Source organism: Aquarana catesbeiana, linkage group LG02 (assembly GCF_042186555.1).
Source record: "Aquarana catesbeiana isolate 2022-GZ linkage group LG02, ASM4218655v1, whole genome shotgun sequence".
Lineage (NCBI taxonomy): Eukaryota > Metazoa > Chordata > Amphibia > Anura > Ranidae > Aquarana > Aquarana catesbeiana.
Genome location: NC_133325.1, coordinates 641,794,665 through 641,816,387, shown reverse-complemented (window position 1 = coordinate 641,816,387; position 21,723 = coordinate 641,794,665). Strand labels below are relative to the sequence as shown.

Genomic DNA, 21,723 nt, shown 5'->3' with positions numbered 1-21,723 from the left:
GGCATCCCTGGTGGCACTGGCAGTAGTAGGCATTGTGAGTGGGCACTGATTGGCAGCTGCCTGGGCATTGATTGGCAGCTGCCTTGGCATAGATTTGCATTTCCCTGGTGGTCTGGGGGGGCATACCTGGTGGTCCAGTGTGGATGGCCATCCTGGTGGTCCTAGGCGGCATGATGGTGGTCCTGGGCGGGATCCGAGGGGGGGCTGCGCTGATAAACAATCAGCACAGACCCCCCTGTCAGGAGAGCAGCGGATCGGCTCTTCTCTACTCGCGTCTGTCAGACGCGGGTGAGGAAAAGCCAATCAACGGCTCTTCCTGCTTACATCGTGATCAGCCGTGATTGGACACGGCTGATCACCTGGTAAAGAGCCTCCATCAGAGGCTCTTTACTGAGATCGGTGTAGTGGTGTGTCAGACTGACACACTGCACCACCGATCGCCACGATGCGCACCCCCCATGGGCGCGCGGCGGCTGTTATCCTGCTGGACGTCATATGACACCCAGTCAGGATAACGTACCCACCGCTCGGCTGTCATTTTGCTATAGGTCGGGTGGGAAGTGGTTAAGGACAGGAGCATTGAGTCCCTTCCTTCCGATTTAGAAGACCTGCTCATGGTTGAGGAACTTCCTAAAACGCTTTCTGTAACATATAAAGAATTATTTAAAAAGAGACCATTAGCTGTAACAAAATGTAGGGAACTTTGGGAGGCTGAGGTGTCTGAGTGGGATGACAGGGGGATGACAGTGACAGGATGACAGTGGCAGGAGTGGGATGATAGTGACAGGAGTGGGATGACATGTGGGGCCACCCCTTGCAGCATCTTGCTTCTGCAAGAGATAGACTGATGCACTTGAAATTTTTGCACAAAATTTGCGGTGTTCCTTTTCGCCGGTGGCTGCTGACCATGTCTTCTGGGGGTGTCCCCGGATCCAGATTTTTTTAGACTGAGGTTACCTCCTGCATTGCGGAGGTCCTGGTAGTGCTAATCCCATTAACAATTAGAGTATGTTTAATGGGCCTGGTGGAGGAAGTGGGTCCATCTCGGGCACATAGAACTCTACCTAATATTCTGTTATTCTATGGTAAGAAGGCCATTTTGCTACATTGGAGGAAACCGGGTGCCCCTAGCTTGCCCTTCTGGAAAGGGCTTATGATTTCTATGAAGCGCTATTAATCTATCCAGAAGATGTTGGAAAAAATTTGACAAGGTGTGGAAGGCATGGTATAATTCTGATATAACTGTGGGTTAACACTGTGTTTTTAAGTCGCACAGATATGAATGGTAGTCATTGGGAAACATGGGGTGCGAATGGCCATGCGACTTTGGGGTCCAAAGTCGCATGACAAGTCGCACAAGTGTGAATAGGATCTAAGTTATACTTTAGCTATATCTGAGTACCACAAACTGAAAATGCTGTTTAATTAATTTTTATTAATCAGAGCAAACCCAACTCTTCCATCCATGCCCCCATGCTTTATTTTATTGAGAAATCACTTTGATAAACACCCCCTAACATTTTTGGCTGTGGCCAGCTTGAGTAAGGATAAATGATTCATATAGCATTTCTCTTCCTGGAATCCAACTGTCCTTAGCTCAGGCATGCAGACAGAAGGCAACAAACAATTGGGACTGGCGCAATAGTTGCTAATAATTCACCCTTTTTCCACTGTCTGCATGAAGCTAAAAGTGCCAAAGCAAGCAGGATCTCACATACATACAAGATCACATACAGACAATACATCTGGAGACAGAGATTGTCTGTGGCGTCTGTAAGTCTATAGATGTCTGGGACTCAGGGCAAGCCTCAGGGGGGAGGTAGAAGCAGTCTCCGGATGGCATGTAAAAGACAAGAGCATACAGAGACGCCTCTAAATGCAGACTGATAAAAAGACTTCATTAAGCACATCACTATAGGAGAGCAACACACAATTTTAGTGAATGAAAGTAGGCATATAGTATATTTAAACACACAAATGTAGGCAGCGCTTAAAAACACCTAGATGGTGTAATCAATATATCCATATATATCAAACACATATAATAATGCGATACATAAAAGGTCAACAAAATGCATAGATGAAAAAATCCATAATTTAAATGGTTAAAAAGTCCATAGGGTAATCCAGAGTGGGGTTAATTTCTATAAGTAGAAGATGGTAAGCTGTCACCGACACCACCACAGGTGAAGAGCCAAGGGAGTACTCACATCCCCCTCTGAGTGAAACTCTTACCAGATAGTACAAGGTAATAAGCAGGTAAATGACACTTGTTAACACATGTTATATCCAATCTCCCTGGACCAGCTGTATCATAGGGACTCGATCACACACAAAGATATTCATATAGTATAGTCCATCATCCTATGAAACAGCCAAAAGCACACTGTGTTGCTGGTGTTACCACACTGCTGGGTCTGGAAGCCAGCTGTATGGATGAAGGGATTCAGGAAAGAGGGCTGGGATGCTCTTGGAGCGAGGCGTCAGGTGCGAGTACGTAACTGGATGGGCAGCAACGCCTTTGCGAGCATGCGCACTGGCGATGGCCAGTCAGTGTGTGCTCCTTTGGCTCCTGGTTCCTCTTCTTCTCGATGTGCCACCATAGGAAGAGGCTTTCTCCTAGTACTCCCTTGCCAATGGCTCCTGCTGTCCTCATCAAAGCCTGTGAAAGCAGGGAGATGTGGAGAGAGCTGCTACACAATGTTGGATCAAGATTGGGCTCAGGTAAGTATTGGGGGTGGAAGTGAGGGAGCAATATATACATACTGAAACATTTTTAACTTAATGCAAGGAATTCATTAAAGAGGATGTAAACCCTCACATATACCATAGTTGCCAACATTGTAAAAAAAATTTTAGGGACACTTTTTTGGCTGTAGGCGGAGTCTTGTTATAATTAGGGGGCGGGGTATGCATTTGTGGGCATGGCCTAGGGAAAAAGTAAAAATGCTAAGCTCGCCACGGCGAAAAATGGGCGTGGTTTACGCAAAATAGTGGACGTGTCTTAAATGGGCGTGGCTCAAAGGGGGTGTGGTTAGAGTCTGAAATGAATGAGGGATGGAGAGGGAAAGGGGGGGAGAGGGATGGAGGGACAGAGGCCCAGATCCTACACAACAATGGAAATATGTGTATTCTAGAAAGTTTAACAATCAGTAGATACTCCAAACACCTGATGTTAGCACTTCAATCATCCCACCACCATGGTTGTTATGGTGTCAGGATGATTGAAGCGCATTATTTCTATTATTACATTGTAATATAGAATTAAATAATTCAACTCACCATAATGCCGAATCAGTGGGATCCCTGAGCGTGTCACCTGCCACAGCGCCTGCCACCAGCCGTCCGTCCTTGCATCAGGTTTCCCAGGAGAGTCTATCCTTGCATCAGGTGCCCCCAGCGGAGCCCCCCTTACATCAGATGTCCCCAGCGGAGCCCCCCCTTACATCAGATGTCCTCAGCGGAGCCCCCCCTCACATCAGATGTCCCCAGCAAAGCCCCCCCACACATCAGGAGTCCCCAGCGGAGCCCCCCCACACATCTGGAGCCCCCAGCGGAGCCCCCTCACACCAGGAGTCCCCAGCGGAGCCCCCCTCACATCAGGAGTCCCCAGCGGAGCCCCCCCACACACCAGGAGTCCCCAGCGGAGCCCCCCTCACACCAGGAGTCCCCAGCGGAGCCCCCCTCACATCAGGAGTCCCCAGCGGAGCCCCCCTCACATAAGGAGTCCCCAGCGGAGCCCCCTCACACCAGGAGTCCCCAGCGGAGCCCCCCTCACATCAGGAGTCCCCAGCAGAGCCCCACTCACATCAGGAGTCCCCAGCGGAGCCCCCCTCACACCAGGAGTCCCCAGCGGAGCCCCTCTCAGCACATCAGGAGCCCCCCTCACATCAGGAGTCCCCAGCGGAGCCCCCTCACATCAGGAGTCCCTAGCGGAGCACCCCCTCACATCAGGAGTCCCCAGGGGAGCCCCCCTCACATCAAAAGTCCCCAGTGGAGCCCCCCACACATCAGGAGTCCCCAGCGGAGCCCCCCTCACATCAGGAGTCCCCAGCGGAGCCCCCCCCACATCAGGAGTCCCCAGCGAAGCCCCCCTCACATCAGGAGTCCCCAGCGGAGCCCCCCCTCACATCAGGAGCCCCCTCACACCAGGAGTCCCCAGCGGAGCCCCTCTCACATCAGGAGTCCCCAGCGGAGCCCCCCTCACATCAGGAGTCCCCAGCAGAGTCCCTGGCGGAGCCCCCCTCATATCAGGAGTCCCCAGCGGAGCCCCCCCTCACATCAGGAGTCCCCAGCGGAGCCCCCCTCACATCAGGAGTCCCCAGCAGAGCCCCCCTCACATCAGGAGTCCCCAGCGGAGCCCCCTCACACCAGGAGTCCCCAGCGGAGCCCCCTCACATCAGGAGTCCCCAGCAGAGCCCCCCTCACATCAGGAGTCCCCAGCGGAGCCCCCCTCAGCACAGTTTATTTTACATCTGGTGCCCCCCTGTGACATCCAGACTATACCCCCCGTGACATCCAGACTATACGGCCCCCCATGACATCCAGACTATATGGCCCCTCCCCCGTGACACCCAGATTATATGGCCCCCTGTGACATCCAGACCGCCCCCCCGTGACATCCAGACTGGCCCCCCCTGTGAAATCCAGACCGGCCCCCCCTGTGACATCCAGATCAGCCCCCCGTGACATCCAGACCGGCCCCCCCTGTGACATCCAGACCGCCCCCCGTGACATCCAGACTGCCCCCCCTGTGAAATCCAGACTGCCCCCCCGTGACAGCCAGACTGGCCCCCTGTGACATCCAGACCGCCCCCCCCCCCCGTGACATCCATCGGAGCCGCATGGTTACAGTAGAGATTGAGCTGCGGCGTCGCCCATCCCCCGCCCCTTTCCATAACAGGTCACAGAGACTGGCAGTGGGGCGGAGCGGGCCGGGGGGTGGGCGGCGCCGCAGCTCAATTTCTACTTTAAGCCATCTAGCCAGCCTACGATCTCCTTAAAAATGTCGGTCGGCGGAGACATCGTCTCTGCTGACCGCGGACCTCTAGCGGCCGGTGGCGAAAATCGTGAAAAACCGAATTTCTGGGGACATCTCCCGGGAAACGATTAGATCGGGAAAAGGGTCTAAATCCCGGGAATGTCCCGAGAAATTCGGGACAGTTGGCAAGTATGATATACCCAGTAAAGTGAAGAGCCTCAGATGATACACAGAGATGAAACAAATCTCCCTACATAAGTTTTACATGTATTTCTGCTGTCTTCAGTTTTATATACTGTTTAGAAAGTGCATGTCCTGTTAGAATTTTCTCTTCCTGTTCCAGCAGCGGGAGGGGAGTCTGTGAGACAGCCTATTGGAGGAAAGGCACACACACCCTTCACAAATGCAGAGACTTGCATAGATGTGCTGTGAATTGACCAGCTGTCTGCTAATCTATTTAAAGCACCCCCCCCACACACACACACACACACAAATTTCAGGCTGGTTTTATCACATGTATAAGAGAACTTGTCAGAAGTTATCATGCTGATAACAGAAGAACAGAGCAGGAGAAAGCCACGGGACTCAGTGCTTTGAAGAGAGATAAGAAAACACTGCAGATATACTGGTATGTGCCCAGCTCAAATTTCATGAATCACATTTACATCCACCTTAAGTTAAAAAACGTATAGGTTTTTACAACTGCTTTAACCACCTGACAATTTCTGTTTCTTAGGGACTCCACTGGTAAGATATCTGAATTCCTGTGCCTACACACCAGCTATGGCCATTATGAGGGGTTCCCATTCTCCCTGATGGTCTTTTTAAATGTATTTTATATTATGCAGTGGAATGCACCAGAAGTTGCTAGAATATCTAAAGATGGGCAGGAAAATCCAAAAGTCCCAGGTGATCATGTACAGAGCTGGAAATTATGGTACGGAGATCTTGCTGTTGAGGTAAGCTATAGTAGGCAAGGAGTTGACTCACCCCTTCAGGCACCACCAATAACTAAAAAAAATCACTTTTGCGTAAAGAGACCTGTTAATTTGATCATATGTTTTAGTAATGTAATCCTAATCCTGTAATGTAATACTCATGTTTCCAGTTGTTTACCTCCCTTCCATCTACCTATAACCTGTTGGAACATACAGTAATAACCCTAGAGATATCACCGAAACCTGCAATTCGTGTGCTGCAATAACTGCACTGAACCAACATAAACTGGACTAGTCACTTGACTAACCTTAATGCAGAAATGTATTTTAAAAAATAGTGTTATAATGTACCTCTAATGATGTGTATCCCATATTCTACTGGTTTCTGGTTGCTGTAATAATTCACATCGCAGAGACCCCCCATAGCAGTGAACTTCAGGCAATGTGGGGGGTTAACAGCAGTGACTGCAACTGTAAAGAACTCTAAATGCTCGCCCTCCCCTTCCCATCCCCTCGGGTCATTCACAAAACTCCTAGTATTCTTCTCCAGAATGCAAGGCGTCTTGTGAATGAGCAGGGGAGATCCGGTCACTCATCTGCCCCTCCTCCATTTAGAGAACGCCTTGCATTCTGGGAGAAGAATACTAGGAGTTTTGTGAATGGTCGATTGGACAGGAAGGAGTGGGTGAGTGGAAAGAGTCCTCTAGAGTTATGGCTGTTACCCCCACACTGCTGGAAATTAACAGCTGTGGGGGAGGCCAAAGAATCACTCAATGGTGTTTTTGTATTTAAAAAAAAACTAGAACATATGTAGCACCCTCTAGCTAGTGTTCTAGGTGTACATAGGTTTTGATGTTAGTGTAGGAAAATTTGGTCTGGCTAAGAGCCAGGTCTGGGTGAAAATCTGGGTCACGATTTAGTGACTCAAAAGGCTGGATGATTAATCCTGACAGCTCTTCTGGTGCCTCTTCCTGTTTTCTGGAACAATGGAGAATGTTCCAGATGTAGTGAGTGGAAGCTAGGAGGGGCTGTCATGCATGTTTATGAGGTCCTCGACCAATCCCCAGCAGAAAGAGGCTGGAAAGGGGCAGGCCATCTTGTAAATATACATGAGTCATGCCAGCAGGGCGGTCGGTGGAAGATGGAGATGGAGTGCTGAGGAGGCTGTAATTGGCCCTTAAGGGTGCCCCCTAGTTTGGGGGGGGTGACCTTGCACCTGGGGCTCGGGTACCGGAAGATTCCCCCTAAAACACTCGGTGGAAACCCTTCCTGGAGGCACGGAGCAAGGAGAGAGTACAGAGGGAGCAGATCAGCATGTCTGGGAGATCTCCTAAGAGTCAGCCGGGTGGGCTGGTGAGTGTCAGTTTGGAGGACTGTAAGAAGAAGTTATCCTGGAGGGCTAGTGAAAGGGGCAGCTGCAGCCAGGCGGGTTGGCAGTGCCTGAAGAGGTGGTGATGGGACAGGGGCGGATCCAGTGTCTAGTTTCGAGAGGGGCACTGCCAGGAAAATAAGGTTTCTCGCTGGCAATTTGTTGGGGCAATGGCTGGTGTTGGTACTTCAGTCATCATGGCACCATGTTTGATATGGTGTCAGGATGATTAAAGGGCATTATTTCTATTTATTACATTGTAATATAAAGTTAAATTGTTAAACTCACCATAATGCAGAATCAGTGGGAGCCCTGAGCGTGTCACTTGCCACCATCGTCTGTCACCAGATGCAGCGTGTCACTTGCCACCAGATGCAACATGTCACTTGCCATCAGATGCAGCTTGTCACCATCGCCTGCCACCAGATGCACCTTGCACTTGCCATGTCCCCTGCCACCAGATGCAGCTTGTCACTTGCCACCATCGCCTGTCACCAGATGCAGCTTGTCACTTGCCACGTCGCCTGCCACCAGATGCAGTGTGTCACTTGCCACCGTCGCCTGCCACCAGATGTAACATGTCAAAATCGCTTGCCACCAGATGCAGCTTGTCACTTGCCATGTCACCTGCCACCAGATGCAGCTTGTCACTTGCCACGTTACTTGTCACTTGCCACGTTACTTGCCACCAGATGCAGCTTGTCACTTGCCACCAGATGCAGCTTGTCACTTGCCGCGTTACTTGCCACCAGATGCAGATTGTCACTTGCCATGTAACCTGCAACCAGATGCAGCTTGTCACTTGCCACGTTACTTGTCACCAGATGCGGATTGTCACTTGCCACGTTACTTGCCACCATCGCCTGCCACCAGATGCAGCTTGTCACTTGCCACGTCGCCTGCCACCAGATGCAGCTTGTCACTTGCCACCAGATGCAGCTTGTCACTTGCCAATTCACCTGCCACCAGATGCAGCTTGTCACTTGCCACATCACCTGCCACCAGATGCAGATTGTCACTTGCCATCAGATGCAGCTTGTCACTTGCCACATCGCCTGCCACAAGATGCGGATTTTCACGTGCCAGTGGCTGTGTCCCAGAGTGAGGGCAGGCGGTGAAAGATGATGTAATGTCTCTGCTGCCCATGGCTGCACAGTGAAGGCGGAACTGCAGTGAGGCAGGGCGGGCGGTGAGAGATTATGTAATCTCTTTGCTCACTCGCCCGCTCACTGTCCTGCCCGCCCGCTCACCCTTTCGGCTCGATTACTGGCATGACTGCCCATCAGCGGGAGGGGGCTGGAGGAAAAATTGGAGTGTATATAGAGACTGAATATAGGACTGTATATAGGAAGAGTTGTCCCTGAAGTTGTTCTGAATTCAACCTCCCATCCCTATTCAAGTTATTATCCCTCAATAAATAACAAAAACACAGTCGCAGACTGTTCTCTGCCTCTGAGTGCCTGTGGAAATTCGGTGTGCCTGGCTGTGTAGGGTGGGAGATCCCAGTATACTTAGGGCTCCTTAGGGGGTGCGCTACACATGGGACACACATCATTAGAGGTACATTATTAAGCTGGTGTGCAAAAAAAATTTTGACAGGCACACATAGGGGTTGATTTACTAAGGGCAAATCCACTCTGCACTACAAGTGCACTGCAAGTGCACTTAAAAGTGCACTTGTAAGTGCAGTCACTGTAGATCGCTGTAAATCTGAGGGGAAGCTCTGCTTATTTTATCATCCAATCATGTGCAAGCAAAAATGCTGTTTTTTATTTTCCTTGTATGTCCCCCTCAGATCTACAGCAACTGCACTTCCAAGTGCACTTGCATTGCACTTGTAATGCAAAGTGGATTTTCCTTTAATAAATAACCCCTATAGTCAGCTTTTACAACAAACTTGTACACATTGCACCTTGTGTGGGTCACTCTTAATTATTCAACATTACAGACGAAGCACATAGTCACATACAGCATTTCTCTTATGTACGTTATTTAAATGTTTTTATTTTTACACAACCAAAAACATGAAATCCAACAGTGTCAATGCATAAATTGCATACTGTACAAACATTAGTATGTCTCTGTATTCTACTTATTACTAAAACATAAAAACTCTGCACATAATACCACTGAGTACTCATCTGTGCTGTGTTGTACATGAAGGGTCGTGAAAATGTGACCACAGTGTCTCTGTTTTACTATATCAACATTTTAAATATTGTGTTCTATTCACTACAGAGGCAAAAACCATTGTAATGGATTATTTAAAAATGACCAGTTATTCTCTATGGAGGAAGACGGGGGCACAGAAATTGTTTTATTTAAACATACAGTTACTTTTTAAAGAAGCAATACTTAACCAGTTTTGCATGTAACTATACATAAAAAAACACTTAGATTGTGTAAATTAAAAAAAAAAATGACTAAGATACAGTTAAAATAAAAAGAACGGTATACCATTAGAACTGTCGTCTTACATAATGTTATGTCAAGTGTTATCCATAAGAACAAACCAGTATATTTATGTCTAATGTATCATGTATGGCTCATATTCAGTATGCAATGTATCACTTACCTTTTTCTGATTTCTTACTTTGATTTTCAGTCTTTACAGATGTCCCACAGCCCATAGCTGCCAACCTGGTGCAGACAATAAAAGAGTTCTAGCTAGTACTAGACTAGGCTATCCGCTGATATTCTCTCGTAGTTGTGATCACTCAAAGTCATCATGTGTGTGTTTACCTCTAACTGGTCCTGAACATAATACAAAGAGAAGGAGGAGTGTCACACAAAGAGGAGAGCAGCTAGAAATTAAATCACATGGATTAGCAGAGTGTGGTTTCAAAGGGACTGCTGCAATGAAATAATTAAAGCTTGTTATGGAGCATATCACATGAAGATCTCATAAACCAGATTGTCACTGAAACATCTGCCTGTAGTTACATCATTTCACCGATTTCTAATAATCAAGGCATGCAAACAGGAGTACAGTAAAATTTTGGATTGCGAGTATAATTTGTTCCACAAACATGCTTGTAATCCAAAGCACTTGTATATCAAAGCAAATTTCCCCATAAGAAATAATGGAAACTTAGATGATTCGTTCCACAACCATTTATTCATAAGTCCTTCAGTTTATAGTTCATATAAAAAGATTATAGCAATGTGATAGATTGTGTAACCATAAAATGTCCATCCACAAATGGCAGCCTCCATATAGGGGATTAGAAGCAAAATCCAGCAAGAGCTACAGAGTATAAGGCGCCTTTCACATGGACGGCTGTTCTACCGCAGTTAAATGCATATATGTTCTGTGAAATTGAAGACTCCAGGCACTGCGATCAGCTGCATTTGTACAGTGCGATTACCTGCGTTTACGTGCGGTTACATGTGGTTATGTGGTTGCGTTTAGCTGTGGTAGTAATTCCCTAATGTTTTTTTTTGATCCCTTGAATCTACCCATGATGCATTTTGGTCCTTTGTATTTCAAACCATCTATTTCCTGTCTCTTTATTGACTGGCTGAGTGTGTGTTGGAGTTTTGCAGTGAGACAAGTGTTCTGTGTATTGTGCTGAGATTGTTCAAGATGAATGCATGTATGGGTAGTTTGATGTCAATGCTCATATTGCTGCTGATGAGAATGAAGAGGAGAAGAGAGATCGAGTGGAGGAGACGTCACCGTTGTTACTGGGTGCACCCTTTAACCTCACAGCGTCTTTCTATCGGCTACTTTGCCCTCATGTTTGGTGAACTGAGAACTCACGGAGACAAGTTCTATAAATACACGAGGATGTCGGTGGCGATTTGATGAATTGTTGGGACTTGTTCGAGGATGCCTCACCAGACACAGGACCAACATGAGACGATGCATTAGTGAGGAAGAACGACTGTTACTGGTACTTACTTTAAGGTAGGTTTTCCATATCTTGAACATATGCTTAAATTCATGCACATGCAGGTTTACCAATATTATTGACAATAGTTTTTGTATATATACGTCTATATATATATTTTATACTTTTTTATATTTTCTGAATTGTTCTCAATTTTGTATTGCAGATACCTTGCCACTGGAGCGAGTTTTACCTCCTTTCATCATCAGTTCCTAGTGGGAATTTCAACTGTGTCGACTATAGTACATGACACCTGTATTGCCATTTGGGAGGAGCTTAAGACCACAGTCATGCCGGAACCATCATGCAGTATACAGAGTTTAATGTACCACAGTCAAGGCCTCTACCTGGTCCTGCTAGACCGGATCTGCCCCTAGTAGTGCTAGGAGATGAGGTATTTGCCCTATTCACTCACCTCCTCAGGCCCTATACGAGGCATAGTCTTACTGCCAAGAAGCGCATTTTAAATTACCGCCTGAGCCGTGCACGCAGAATGGTGGAGTGCGCATTTGGTATTTGTACCACCAAATGGCGTGTACTGTTGACTGCAATGCACCTTGAAGTGGATCACGTGGTCAATGTGGTTTTGGCATGCTGTGTTCCCCATAACTTTCTAAGGGGAAAGGAGATTGCGCCCAATGAATCCCCGTTACCTGTTTGTAAAGAACACAGAGGGCGTGTTACTACCACTCACCCAAGCAATCATGCGCTACAAGTCCATGAACTTTTTTGTGATTATTTCCCTACTGACGATGGACAGCTACTGTGGCAGTATGATTATTTAGTATTTTCTTTGTTACCCATTTGCATCAACCTTCTTGTTATCACTGTTTACATTTTTTTTTTAAATAAAGTAGTTGAAAACTTTGTCCAGTTAAATTGGATTTATTTTTATCTTTGCTATGTAAATTAACAAAGGGTATAAAAAAAGAAAAACCTTACAAAACATTGATGCTTGCATCTGTAGAAATTTTTTTTTTATTTTATTTTTATTCCTTTGGAATGTTGAGATGACATCCCATAAAATATAGAGTGACTCAATAGAACAGATAACATCACAAAAATCCCTTATATGAACCCTCACGCAACCACAAATATAGAGTATTCCTGATATGATGTTCTAAAACCATTTTTTGACTACACAGATGTGGACACTAGGTGCAGGAAACTGAACTTAAATATTTTTTTTTTAAGATCAATGCTATAAACAACAACAAATGGCTTGTTCAAAAGAGGGGTGCAGGTAGCAACATCAGGCATCTGTTTTGAAATTAAGTGCTTCAGAGTGAGTCCAACATTCTCCTGAGAGATGGCCCCACCGAAAAAGTGTCAGTATTCTAACCTTGGTCTCTTTAACTTAACTAATGGGAATTGTAGTTGCTGAACAACTGGAGGACCATAGTTTGATGACCCCTGGTGTAAAGGTATAATTAAGTGCCTCAGAGTATGTCCAACATTCTCCTGAGAGATGACCCCACCGAAAAAGTGTCAGGAACCTAACCTTGGTTTCCTTAACTTAAAGGGGTTGTAAACATTAGTTTGTGTAAAGCAGGGATCTTCAAACTACTGCCCTCTAACTGTTGCGGAACTACACATCCCATGAGGCATTGTAAACCTCTGAGATTCACAGACATGACTAGGCATGATGGGAATTGTAGTTGCTGAACAACTGGAGGGCCATAGTTTGATGACCCCTGGTGTAAAGGTATAAATAACATTGCATTAACATAAACTGAAAAATAAAACAGTCATTAAAATAACAAAACTACAAGTTTTCATACACTGGGTAATGGGAACGCAGGGAAGAATGGCTTGGTTCACTTCCAACATCTATAGGTGATCCAGATTGGAAAGATGAGGGTGAACTGACTGGGTGTGGCTGCACATGCATTCTTTGAAAACCAGGATGAGTTGGGAAAGGTGTATATGTTGGTGGCGGCCCTGCGTATGGGTTCATGGCAGGTGTGGTCTCATGGTACTGATGACTTGGCATTGGTTTATTCAAAGAGCCACTAGGTGTATTAAAACCCAGTCCCCATGGCTGAAATCTTGGATATGGGGGTTGCTCTTTGCAAGCAGAAACTATATACGTATATCACCCCTGACTTCAGTACGCTTATCAGGAGGAATCTCCCTGACTACACACAGTAACATTCTCAAAAAGATCACATCAGGGTCTGAGATGTTAAGGAATTCATCATCTTTTGTGGCAGGGTTTTGTGATTGGTCTCTCATCTCTTTAATTATACGATCAAAATATTCCTCAAAAGGTGGCTCTTGCTGAGTATGGCATGTTCGACTCTCCTATTAAGATTTGCCTGCAAATAGATAGAATATATAGATTATGCTTCTGATGTTGAGGTCACACTTGGTGGACAGCATACTGATAAACCTGATGCTTGCCCAAATATTGAAGTTGTGTCAGAGCTTGCAGCACCTGTTTTGAATAGATCCGACACAGGCACTTGTTTTTGCCCCAAAAAAAACAATGTCACTGTATTAGCAGCAAGACCTCCAAAGCCAGAAGTACTGATGTGGTACTTTGCCCAAAAAAAGAAGCTGTTGTGTACCAACACCAGCTGCCATTGTAATATGTAAGTAATACGTTTTTTGTGGATGGAGGTTGTGATGTTTTGAAAATACATACCGCAGGTTCTTGAGAGACTGGTTAATCTTGGGATGAAACTGTCTCTGAATTGGTTTCTTGACTTGGGTCAGCGTCATCATTTTCTGGTGACGAACTTGCACGCCTTGCTCTTGCTCTTGCAGGAACACTTGAGACAGTTCTAGGTAAGAATAACAACATTACAAGTTTAAAAAAAAAATACCATGGTTTTAGTGTTTACAGAATACTGTCATGTGTACACTACAGAATAGCCCTCTATTTGGAGCTGGGGGAACATTAAAAAAAAGGGGTTTAGACATCTTTCACACTGGAGCGGTGTGCTGGCAAGACGCAAACAAAAATCCTGCTAGCAGCATCTTTGGAGTGTGTATACCGCTCCTTCACCTCTCCAGCCAATTGAAATCAATGGGACAGTGCGGCTATACCGCCCACAAAGTAAAATAAATAAAGTTAAAATGTATATTTATATAGATATATATATATCTATATATATAGATATATATATATATATATCTATATATATATATCTATATATATATATACTTACGTGCGCATCTCGGTGGTGCGCCTCAAAAATGACAAAGCCTCTGCATGGGGTTTAGGCCTACGATGAGTTGAGGGTGCTCCGCTTCTATCTGCAGACCTCTCTTCGTTTAGTTCCTTCTTGTACCGGTCGCGTAGGGACCTCCATCGTGTATAAACCTCCTTTCCTGCAATATATATTTCATTGTATAAATTTGTTATATATCAAACATAACACATGTTAGGAACAAAAGTTGAGAGAGATCCGCTCTCACCCCCCACCCAAGAAACACTTCTAGGGGAGACACCAACCATTTGATTTTACATTAGTATTGACCCCTTTTACTGCCAGTGACATGAATACAGTAATCAGTGGCTATTTTTTAACTCTGACTGCTACTGTCACTGGTCCCAAAAAAAAGGGTCAAAAGTGTCCAATCTGTCTGCCAAAATGTCGCTGTCCCTCCCGCAATTTTTTTTTTTCACAGATCACCTTACTAGTACAGACAAAAAAAAATACAAATGCCATAAACATTTCCCAGAGACAATGTATTTGTGTAGAAAAAAAAAAAACGAGCAACAATTTTGGTTTGTAGCATTGCACAATTGTCAGTGACGCAGTGCTGTATCGCCACAAAATGGCCTGGTCATTTAGGGGGTAAATCTTCAGCTTGTGGTTAAAGTTTGGTTGGTATGGGAAACAGCTATGATGCATGTGTACCCTGCTACATAGACAAAACAAACGTTGCACTCACCTTGGTTATCCTGTTCAGTTGCAGACATATCGTCCCAGTTCGGTGTGACAAATCTGTATACTTCCTCCCACTTTGATCTCTTCAACACTCAGTCGGCATATCCTGGGCATTCTGAATCCCATAACTCCGGTCGGGCATGCACCAGGGCTATAATAGCCTCATGAGAGATATCTTGTGCCACCATGCTGCCTTCTCCTCTTTCCTCTATCCCTCTGAACTTCCTGTGTCATTTCCTAGGTATACCTACTGATTATGATGCGCTCCCTGTTGTTCTTTTTTTTTTCTCACGCTGCTATCCGCAGTTGACACAACAGACTGCGATTACCTGCAGTTATGTCCATATAGCTGCGCTAAATCGTTCCTGGACTCAGTCAATTCTATTTTTTCTATCCGCACCAAACCGCATGTAACTAAATCGCAGCTAAACGCAGTGTGTGAATGGGGCCATAGGAAAGCATTGTGTGCTTTTAGGTGCAGTAGAAAACTAGAAAATCCGCAGCTAAAAGCACAATTCTAAAAGAGAATTAAAGAGAAGCACCTCCAAGTGTAGCAATATGTTGCTTGAAAGTTGTACCTTCATTAAATGTAATCATATTGCTACACTTATGCCCTGTACACACGACTGGTTTTCCCATCGGAATAAACTCTGAAGGTTTTTCTGACGGAGTTCCGACGGAATTCCGCTGAGACTGTCTTACGTACACACGATCACACCATAGTCCGACCGTCATGAACGCGGTAACGTACAACACGTATGGCGGGGCTAGAAAAAGGAAGTTCAATAGCCAGTAGCCAATAGCTTCCGTCTCGTACTTGCTTCAGAGCATGCATCGTTTTTGGTCCGTCAGAACAGCATACAGACGAGCGGTTTTCCCGTTTCCCGTTTGGTTTCGTTGGAAATATTTAGAACATGTTCTATTTCTAGGAATTCGACAGCTAGTAACCGACAGTTAAAAACGTCAGTTTTGCCACTTTTACATGTCATGGTAATGCGCGTTTAGGAGGGTTTGAGTTTAGAAGCTTGTTTTTAATGATTCTCTCTTTCTCTCATTTACACGCTGTTACAAGCATTTGGCGTTTCAAATGCCACTAAACTACTGTCCTGAACGCGATTTCTTGCTTTCAGAAAATTCTTTCTTGTCAAATTTGTTTATAGAATTTTAACAATTAGTATACACATGTACATATGGTGGCAGCAAAAGAAAAGATCACATATATGGTAATAATATTGAGTTGTAGTTCCAACATAAACTAAAAGTAGTTTAACTAAAACAATTTTAGCATGGATCTAACTACTCAAAAGATTGCGTCATACATTATATAAGAGAGGATACAACCAACTTAGACCAGATTAATATAAGATGACCTCAGATAAAAAATTAAAAAAAGGTCTTAATTATTATCAAGAGTATAGTTTTTAAATTAAAAAAAAAAGAAATAATCTATTATAGAATCTAAAATCGTATACTACATTTTGGAACTATGTACAATTGGTATAGTGATAACCAAAGAAATAAAAGTTTTGCTACCAGTACTATATAAAGAGTAAATTGAAAGACGAGAGAGAGAATAGGGGGAAAAAGTAGAAGAGAGAAAGAAGATAAAAGAAAAAGTAATCTTAGGTAGGAGAAAAAATAGATAGGGAAGAAAGAAATGAGAGGTAGTAGGGGTCCCCGGGGTAGTACATGGTAATAAACACATACCATGAATGCAGACAATGGAAGTATAAATCGAGATTACTAAGGTCTTAGTAGAGAAGCATCAAAATTGGAGGGCAAAAAGTGAGTCACCCAGGGATTCCATATATTCTTAAAGTTGAGAAAATTGTTTCTAACCTCAACTGCTTCTAAACTACTATAAAACGCATAGGTGTACATAAATCCATAAGATAACATTGAGGAGAGTTCAGGGGCTGTTAAAAAAATGCCCAAATGCTCCTAGACGTCCGTTTACCAGCTGCAGTGTACAATGAGGCCTTAGTTTTGCACCCACTGTTCTCTCTTGCTGTATTGGTTAACAAAGAACTCACATTAGGGCACAATAGTTTAGACCAGTCTTTTGCAAATGTTTTAAGTCCAGAGGAACCCGTAAAATAATTGTCAAGTCTCAGGGAACCCCTGTTAAAACCAATTCATTGGGGGTCAGTGAGAAAAATGAACCTCACAGGGATGGTCATTGGGAATATCACCCTAACAGACAGCAAAAAAATAACATTGGTGTCATGCTGCTGACTCTGTTAAGTGGTGTTGGCTCACGAACCATGAAGGCACTATCAAATGGAAGGTCAATCAGCCACAGCTCAAGGACTCCTTAACAACCACTGGAGAAACCCTGGTTGAGATTGGCTGCTTTAAACCCCAAATCCTTCCCAATAGCTACAGCTTCTAAAGTATACATCAATACATATATGTAAAACTCCACTCCTTTAAAAGCCACAACCGTACAAAACCAATCTTGGATTATATATATATATATATATATATATATATATATATATATATATATATATATATATATATTATCTTTCTTGGATATCTGCAACCCTTGTTAGTGTAGGCATTACAATTTTGAGAATGGATCACACCAAGACTTTAGTTACTCCCACACCTGTAGTAGAGGATTAGAAGCTCTACACCATTGATGGTGAACCTTGGCACCCCAGATGTTTTGGAACTACATTTCCCATGATGCTCAGCTACACTGCAGAGTGCATGAGCATCATGGGAAATGTAGTTTCAAAACATCTGGGGTGCCAAGGTTTACCATCACTGCTCTACACTCTATTACTCTATGTGGGGAGGCTTCTGCTCCACTCTGCTGTAAGCAAAGGTTGATAAAATGAACAGCATACAGAGGCCACCAATTTGTGGGGAACACTGTTTCACGTCACCATGCAGAATAATGATAACATTAATTCTTCTAGGTTTTGGAAAACTCTAGATATGCCATCTATTACAACCATGCTCTTTAAAGTAGAATTGAAAGTAATTGTAAAGGATTTTTTTAAATTAAAAAATAATAACAAACATGTCATACTTACCTACTCTGTGCAATGATTTTTCACAGAACAACCCCAATCTTCCTTTTCTCTGGTCCCTTGTCAGTGCTCTGGGCCCCCCCTCCCCTTTCCGAGTGCCCCCATAGCAAGTGGCTTGCTGTGGGGGCACTCATGCATGCTCACTCCCGAGCCAGCTCTCTGCAACCTTAAGACACAGAGAGCACAGCACAGCCCCACCCCTCCTGCTCCCACCTCACTGGCTGTGATTGACAGCAGCAGCTCCTGCTGCTGTATCTCAGCCAATCAGGTGGGGGAGACCCGGGTGAGCCTCGGGTCTCATGCACATCGCTGGATCGGGATCGGGCTTAGGTAAGTATTAGGGGGGCTGAGGGGAAGCTGCACACTGAAGGTTTTTTACCTTCATGCATAGAACAGCCTTTACAATCCCTTTAAGTCTCAAAAGGGCATTTGTTCTTTTTAACCACTTCAGCTCTGGAAGATTTACTCCTCTTCCTGAGCAGGCCATTTTTGCTATAAGGCACTGCATTACTTTAACTGACAATTCCGCAGTCATGCGACACTATACCCGAATAACATTTGTGTCCTTTTTTCCGACCAACAACTTTGAAAAAAAAAATCAATATTTTTCACTTTCTGCTATAAAACACAATAATAATAAAAAAAAAAAAAAAATCTTTATCAATTTAGACCAATATGTATTCTGCTACATATTTTTGGCAAAAAAAAAATTCCAATAAGCGTATACAGATTGGTTTGCGCAAAAGTTATAGCGTCTACAAACTGGGATATATTTATCGAACTTTTATAAAAAAAATTCTAGTAATGGCCGCGATCAGCGACTTATAGTGGGACTTTGATATTGTGGCACACAAATTAGAAACTAACTGACACTTTTTTGGGGACCAGTGACACTAATGCAGTGATCAGTGCTAAAAATATGCACTGTCACTGTACTAATGACACTGGTTGGGAAGTGGTTAACACCAGGGGCGATCAAGGGGTTAACTGTGTGCCTAGCTGGTGTTTTACTGTGGGGGGGGGGTGCTTGTACTACGGAAAGGCATAGATTCATCTCCCTGTTTAGCAGGAACACAGGATCCATGCCTTCATTACTGATGGAAAGGTGATCTGCTTTGTTTACAAAGGCAGATCGCCTTTCAGCCTGTGTCCTGAATGATCAGCGGGTGCCGGTGGACATCGGGTCCGCGGGACCTGCTGATCAGCTCCCGCTGTGTAGAATCACAGCGCCCCATACCTGGAAGTGCAGGATCATGTGTGTGTATATATACATATATATATATATATATATATATATATATATATGTTGATCCTGCGCAGCGTGGTCACCCTGTAGCAGTAAAACTACTATAGGGCGGTCGGCAGGCCCTATAGCAGTTACAAAAGCCTTTTTTTTTATGAGTATATTTTTTTCTCTCTTTTTTTTCTCTGGCCCCACCACCCCTCGCCGTTCTGGCCTAGGCCAGAATAACGTGTCTCTGGTCCTGGAGCCTCCTGTGATACTCATATCACATTTCTACAGGAGGCTGCAGGACCAGGAACACAGAACAACCAGAAGGTGGGCTCGTGTGTCATTGGTAGCTGGCTATCTAAACCTGGAAAGGGCAGCCAGCTAAAGAGGACCAAGATGTTGGCTCATGAACTGGGCTATGTCACCTGGACAGTGTGTCATGGCGGGACAAGGGGCGAGTATGTGTTTTGAATATAAACCTGCAATACATATAAGAGGGGGAAAATATATGGGGTAGTGAGGTTCAGCTTTTACAAAATATCAAGAAAATATTAAAATATTTTTTTTTAAATATATATTGAGAGGGAAACCTGTAATGTTAGTCCAAACATCCTTGCATAACCTCAAAAATCATTTTGCATTAAGAAGAAATCACAAAAGAAAACATTAAGAAGCTGTGATTCATCCCCAGTCCCTGGAGGTATAATTATCTCATATTAGTGCTGTCAGGTAATGCTGTTAATTAAAGATAAACTTCCTACAAACACGGCTTAAGTCAAATTTGACCAGTAATAATGAAAAAGGGAATTATATCACGTGAAATAGATAGAACATGTGCTACAAAACCAAACTCTATCATGCAATGCACAGCCATAAAAAGACTATCAGCCAATCCAGCAGTTCCCCTGTTCTAATACACATGCATAGCTCCCAACTGTCCCTGATTTCGAGGGACTGTCCCTGATTAGGAACAATGTCCTTCTGTCCCTTATTCCTCCTCATTTGTCCCTCATTTTGGACAGATCTATATAGTTGTATATAAAATGCACTTTTTTATCTTTCAAAAAGTGTTTCCCAGTGTTAAACCTTTCATCCAAATTCTAAATTGCTGCATTTTTCAATTTTAAGAGCCAATATAAAGGAATAGTAGTGGTAAATAAAGCACTTGTGGATTTAATTGACCTTTTTTTGTTATTTCCCCTTTAAGGGGGCGTGACAGTGGGCGTGTCCTATGCCTACATACATTTGCTAGTAGGTGTCCCTCATTCCCATCTCAAAATGTTGGGAGATATGCACATGGATACTTTCCAATGTAACAAACTCTCACAAGCAGCAGATATTGTAAATGTTCATTCACACTGGCATCTCAAATGCCACGTTTGGAAAGCATATAGTATATAGTTTTGTACACATCTAAAAATTGCACTGTAGGGATAAATAGGGCCACACACACAGCTGGGTCTACAAATGAAAAATGTGTGTTGCATTTAGCTGAGTCCTGCTCTGTAGAGACCTGCAGATTTTATGCGTGAAAAGGCATGCAAGCACACGTATACATGTGCACACTGTTCAGGATGCCGAGGAGGCCATGTATATTTCCCTGCTGTTTGGGTTGTGGAAACTTTAGGGGAGGGGGGCGAAATGTATATAGCTTGAGTACTCAGGTGTTCTCACCCATGGGGTTCCAGGGTAGTCTGCTTGGAGATGACTGATTTACAGGCCTCTCAGAATTGGTAAGTTCTCATTTGGGGACCCAGAATTCAGAGGTTTGGAGAAGCGTTTGACTGGAAAAGAACCTTGAAACCCTCATTCTTTGGGCTTACAGCAGAACATTACCCATAACAGTTTGATAACATCTAACGTTTTTTAACAAAAGAACATATATTCCACATTTATAATTATGCTACCATAATTAGTGTTGTCAACTGCCTCCAGTATTTCTCCTGTTTCTTCTTTCTGGAGGCCGCCATTTTGTTGAAGCCCAGAACACTCACTTCCTTATTGGAAACTTCCCCTCCACCTCCTTGCCGTTAAAAAACTATATGTCACATTCTGTAATTAAAATATGTACTTTTCCAGTCTTACTTGTATGTCTTGGCTCAGATAGAGAGGAAGGCTGACAGAAGCTGTACAGTGATGAAGTTCACAGGCTGCCATGTGGGAGAAAGTTGAGAATATCAGAGTATGGTTGCCACCTGTCCAGGATTCACCCGGACAGTCCAGGTTTTGAATCATGTGTCCGGGTTTTAGTCCGCCATTATTCAGACTGGGCTGTGGCAACCCAAGTACCCAAGATACTCACACACAAATCTGTTGCCATCAGGGAGCTCCGGGCGGCTGTCTGGGGGCACGTTCGGCATCACTGGGGAGC

The 21,723-nt window shown here is 44.4% G+C and overlaps 1 protein-coding gene across 1 annotated transcript in view; it reads right to left on the bottom strand.

Annotated features, from left to right (window-relative positions):
* PPEF1 (protein phosphatase with EF-hand domain 1) overlaps window positions 1-15,112 on the bottom strand; it is a 91,897-nt gene extending 76,785 nt beyond the window's left edge. Inside the window, exons 1-3 of the mRNA XM_073614255.1 lie at window positions 15,085-15,112; window positions 13,829-13,967; window positions 9,864-9,928 (exon numbers count right to left, since the gene is read on the bottom strand). Coding sequence (XP_073470356.1) covers window positions 9,864-9,928; window positions 13,829-13,967; window positions 15,085-15,112 — 232 coding nt within the window. The remainder of the gene's footprint in view (window positions 1-9,863; window positions 9,929-13,828; window positions 13,968-15,084) is intronic.
* Between the last annotated feature and the right edge of the window lie 6,611 nt (window positions 15,113-21,723).